The sequence below is a fragment of the Gekko japonicus genome, unplaced genomic scaffold (assembly GCF_001447785.1).
Source record: "Gekko japonicus isolate JY-2015 unplaced genomic scaffold, Gekko_japonicus_V1.1 scaffold2282, whole genome shotgun sequence".
In the NCBI taxonomy this organism is placed as follows: domain Eukaryota; kingdom Metazoa; phylum Chordata; class Lepidosauria; order Squamata; family Gekkonidae; genus Gekko; species Gekko japonicus.
Genome location: NW_015160901.1, coordinates 178,210 through 183,537, shown reverse-complemented (window position 1 = coordinate 183,537; position 5,328 = coordinate 178,210). Strand labels below are relative to the sequence as shown.

Sequence of the window (5,328 nt, the reverse complement as noted above, 5' to 3'; positions counted from 1 at the left end):
TCCCTTCCCCTCCCCACAACAGACACCCTGTGAGGCAGGTGGGGCTGAGAGAGCTCTTGACAGAAACTGCTCTTTTTCAAGGACAGCTCTCATCAGAACTATGGCTTGCCCAAGGTCATCCAGCCAGGTGCAAGTGGAGGAGTGGGGAATCAAACCCGGTTCTCCCAGATTAGAGTTCGCACACTTCACCACTGCACCAAACCAGCTCTCTATATGGGAAGAGGCAGTCCCTTAGGTATGTTGGTCCCAGGCCTGGGGAGGTGGGTCTTTTAGGCTCCAAGGGCCAGCAAGGCTTGGGGAGGGCGAGGAGCGGGGCATGACTCCCCCCCCCAGCAGGCCCGGCTACTTCTTTCGCATCCCTGGCCGTCACCATGAGAATTTTGCCTTCGGGTGAGTCCTTCCATGTTAGCTCTGGATTTTGAGTGGGGGAACTCGGAATGCACACAGGTCCCATTATTTTTCACGCATTGCTTCTTGCTGGAAGACACGCGTGGGCATGCGTGGACACGTGAAGCGGCCTCATACTGAATCACACCATCGGCCCGTCGAGGTCTGTATCAGGCAGCGGCTCTCCTGGGTCTCAGGCAGAGGTCTTTTCCATCACCTCCTGCCTGGTTGTTTTTACTGGAGATGCCGGGGATTGAACCTGGGACCTTCTGCATGCCGAGCAGATGCTCTGCCACTGAGCCACGGCCCCTCCTTACAGCTCTCCAGGGTCTCAGGTGGAGGTCTTTCCCATCACCTCCTGCCTGGTCCTTTCAACTGGAGATGCTGGGGATTGAACCTGGGACCTCCTGCATGCCAAGCAGAGGCTCTGCCCTCCCGTGGGGCTGGAACTCCAGAAGCCCTCCCACAGCTGCCCCCCAAGCACCAAGAATACAGGGCATTACTGCCCCAGACAGAGTGTTCCCTCTGTCTCTTGTGGCTAATAGCCACTGATGGACCTCTGCTCCAGATGTTTATTGAATCCCCTCTTTGAGAGGTCTCTGCTTGTAGCCGCCACCACTTCCTGCGGCAGTGAATTCCATGTGTTCATGACTCTTTGGGTGAAGAGCCAGTTTGGTGTAGTGGTGAAGTGTGCGGACTCTAATCTGGGAGAACCGAGTTTGATTCCCCACGCCTCCACGTGCAGCTGCTGGATGACCTTGGGCAAGCCGTAGTTCTGTCAGAGCTGTTCTCTCAAGGACAGTTCTGGAAAGAGCTCTCTCGGCCCCACCTACCTCACAGGGTGTCTGTTGTGGGGAGGGGAAGGGAAAGGAGTTTGTGAACCACTCTGAGACTCCTTTGAGTAGTGAAGGGCGGGGTATAAATCCAATCTATTCTCTTCTTCTTCTTCTTCCTTTGATGTGTTCTAAGACTACTACTCATTACTTTCCTGGAGTGCCGCCAAGTTCTTGTATCATCCTTGTCCAACGATACTAGTGCCATACCACTAGTCCTAACCTCTAAGAACACCCTCTCTTGTTAATGAGCGCCAACTTGGGGGTAGTGGTTCGAGTGTCAGGCTAGGATCTGGGAGAAATGGGTTCAAACCCCCGCCCTGCCAGGGAAGCCGGCTGGGTGACCGTGGGCCAGTCACACACCCTCACCCTCGCCTGCCCCACAGGTTGGTTGTGAGGATAAAATGGAGGGGAGGGGAAGGATGCAAGCCTCTTTGGGGCCCCACCGGGAAGAAAGTCAGGGCATAAATGAAGTTAATTAATGAATTAATTATAGTAGCCGGGAGTTTAAGCAGCAGCGAACACGTGCTGCAAAGTAAAAGTGTTGTAGCAGCAGTCATGAGAACATAAGAGAAGCCAATGTTGGATCAGGCCAGTGGCCCATCCAGTCCAACACTCTTCTGTGTCACACGGTGGCCAAAAATACCAGGTGCCACCAGGAGGTCCGTCAGTGGGGCCAGGACACTAGAAGCCCTCCCACTGTTGCCTCCCCCCAAGCACCAAGATGACAGAGCATCCCTTGCCCCAGACATAAGGACATAAGAGATGCCAATGTTGGATCAGGCCAATGGCCCCTCCAGTCCAACACTCTGTCTTACATGGTGGCCAAAAATACCAGGGGCCATCAGGAGGTCCAGCAGTGGGGCTAGGACACTAGAAGCCCCTCCCACTGTTGCCCCCCTACAGAGCATCCCTTGCCCCAGACTGAGAGTTCCTATCTATACCTTGTGGCTAAGAGATACTGATGGACCTCTGCTCCATATGTTTATCCAATTCCCTCTTGAAGCCGTCCAGGCTCGTAGCCGCTGCCACTTCCTCCTGTGGCCGTGAATTCCACATGTGAATCACTCTTTGGGTGAAGAAGGACTTCCTTTTATCCGTTCTAACCCGACTGGTCAGGAGTCGTAATCAGATTTTACACCTTCAGTTGTTGATATGTGTTTTTGGCTGTGGGTGGATATCTATTCACAGCTAGTAGCCTTGATTGGTAAATAAAACCTCCGCATGCAGAAGCAGTGTACCTCTGAATCTGGTGTAATGAACAATTACTCAATTTTAATGAATTATCATCCGAATGTGTGTGTGTGAGAGAGAATGTGTGCAAGAGAACTGTGCGCGTGCAGGAAGGTCTCTGGTGTTGCACAAACTGGGTGTACTTCTGTCCTCAGAAGCCGTTGTTATTTTTTTTTAAATTGTGTGTGTTATAAGTGCAGTCCCTTTGCTTCCGACTTATGGCCACCCGAAGAAGGCCTGCTCTCCCAAACGCCCGGCCACTAACAGCTTTGCGGGGGTCTCGCAAACTCCGGGCCTTGACGGAGTCTCTCCATCTCCTGGTGGGCCTTCCTCTTTTCCTGCCGCCTCCCACTTTTCCTATCGTGATCGCCTTTTCCAGCAACTCTTGTCTTCTTATAATGTGAACAGTTTGGTGTCGTGGTTAAGAGCGCGGACTCTAATCTGGGAGAACCGGGTTTGATTCCCCACTCCTCCACTTGCAGCTGCTGGATGACCTGGGGCAAGCCATAGCTCTGTTCGAGCTGTCCTTGAAAAAGAGCAGTTTCCGTCAAGAGCTCTCTCAGTCCCACATACCTCACCGGGTGTCTGCTTGAAGTGTCTGCTTGAAGTCGGCTTGAGGAGCAGGGCCGACGTCATGCCGGTGGCGGTCCCGCCCTAAAGTATCTGCCTCAAACAAAATTCTGGAATCAACTGGGCCCTTGGTCTGATCCGGCCGGGCCGCACAATCTCCCTCCTCTGGGCACTGCACAGCGGCCCCCTCCCCCTTCACTCATCTGCCCCCCCCTCCACAGGCCTCCCCACCAGACTCAGCCACAACAACGAGAGCTGGTCGCCAAACAACGAGAGCTGGTCGCTGAACAACGAGAGCTGGTCGCTGGCCGTGGAGGTGTCGCTCCGTGCCGGCCCGCAGAAAGGGACGATCGTGGCCGTCTCGCCTTCAGCGCAGGCCCCGATCCTCAGTCTGAGGCTGGAGGACACGGTGAGATGCGCACGAGGGGGGGGGCTGCAGGCAGTGGGCTGCCAATCTTGAGGGCGGGGCAAGAGTTCTCCCAGAAATACAACCGATGCTCCCTCTAAGCTGTGGAGTCCCGTGAGCAAAAATTCTACTTGGTGAGCTCCCGGCATGAAAGTTGTGAGCGAGCGATTTGGCTGCCGCATGAATCAGTTTGCTCTGGAGCCACGTCCTTCCTGAGCGAAGACGAAAATGTGCGAGCTGGGGGCTAAAAAAGTGTGAGCTGCTGGCTCACACTAGCTCAGCTTAGAGGGAACACTGATTACAACCCACCTGCAGGCGACAGAGATCTGGTCCCCTGGAGAAAATGGCTGCTTTGGAGGGCAGGGGGTGTACCCTGCGGAGGCTCCTCCCCTCCCCAAACCCTGCCCTCGTCGGGCCCCACCTCCAAATTCTCCAGGACTTTCCCAACCCGGAGATGGCAACCCTATGCAGTCATCGGTGGCAGACCCCACGAGCGGTCAGTGGGCTCCTGGAGAGATTCATTTCCCAACGGTTGCTAAACTCAGGACTCATTTCTGACATCCGGGGACCTCTCACCACGGAATGCAGTGCGATGTGGCTGCGAAGAAAGCGAATGCAATCTTAGGATGTATTAACAGAAGCATTGTGTCCGGATCAAGGGAGGTGGTCGTTCCGCTCTGTTCTGCTATGGTCAGACCTCACCTGGGGTACTGTGTCCAGTTTGGGGCACCACATTTTAGGAAGGGTGTTGACAAGCTCGAGCGAGTTCAGAAGAGGGCAACCAGGATGGCAGGAGGGTTGGAATCCAAGTCTTAGGAGGAAAGGATGAGTTGGGTCTGTTTAGCCTGGGAAAGAAAAGGCTTAGAGGGGACATGATTGCAGTCTTCAAATATTGGAAGGGCTGTCATGTAGAAGACGGAGCAGATCTATTCTCTCTTGCCCCGTGATTGCAAGACTAGATCTAATGGGTGGAAATTACAAGGCAGTTGTTTCCGGCTGAATATCAGGAGAGACTTCCTAACTGTAAGGGAGGTTGAGCAGTGGAACAGACTGCCTCGGGAGGTGGTGGATGCTCCTTTTCAAGCGGAGGCTGGACGACCGTCTTTCGGGTATGTTGTAGGTATGTAGGGCTCTCTTTCAAGCTCTGCTCCTGCAGAGTGCCGGGGGTTGGACTAGATGACCTGCAAGGTCCCTTCCAACTCTAACATTCCATGATTCTATAAGGGAGAGGAGGTCCGCCTCCCTGTCCCTGACAGGCTTCTCCTTGTTTCTCGCACCAGGACCTGATAGCCCAACTGGGGGAGAAGGTGGTTCTAAAGATCCCGTTGCCCGGGGCGGGCTGCCCAACTTCTGATCTCCAGCTGCGCGTCACTTCCGCAGAGCTCACCTTGCGCCTGAGCACCGGCGAGACCTCCGCGCCGATCCCGGAGGCCGATTTCAAGTCACTGCGGCACCTCTGGCTGAGTGGGGAAGGCCATCTCTTCATTGGAGGGCTCCCTGGTGGGTCTTTCTCAGAAAGGGGGGTGTTGTGGTGGTGGGGTGTGTGTGTGGTGGTGGGGGTTTGCCCATCGTCTGCTGTCGCATCCAGTCAGCCTGGACGGATTGTTTTGAATGGGGCTAATTTCATAGGAATAAGGAGGCATTTTGATAGTGACATTTTGCACGGAAAAGAAAAGCTCTCGTGCCAGGCCACACTAGTTTTATTAGAGACCGTGCCTAGCCACAGAAAGGGGTATCCCACCGAACTATCCACCGGATGGGGGCAGATCGCATTGCGAGTTTGAACGTGGCAGGAAGTCAGTGTGAGGATCGGGCCCCGTTGAGGTGTGTGTGTGTGGACACAACACCAGCCAGAAATGAATCCCCTCAGCCACACACACTTGAGACAGATGTTTTGGT

At 54.5% G+C, this 5,328-nt stretch overlaps 1 protein-coding gene across 1 annotated transcript in view; it reads left to right on the top strand.

Annotated features, from left to right (window-relative positions):
* Nucleotides 1-5,328, top strand: part of SHBG (sex hormone-binding globulin) — a 25,990-nt gene that overhangs the window by 13,833 nt on the left and 6,829 nt on the right. The window contains exons 6-7 of the mRNA XM_015423903.1: nt 3,245-3,432; nt 4,710-4,929. Of these exons, the coding sequence (XP_015279389.1) occupies nt 3,245-3,432; nt 4,710-4,929 (408 nt within the window). The remainder of the gene's footprint in view (nt 1-3,244; nt 3,433-4,709; nt 4,930-5,328) is intronic.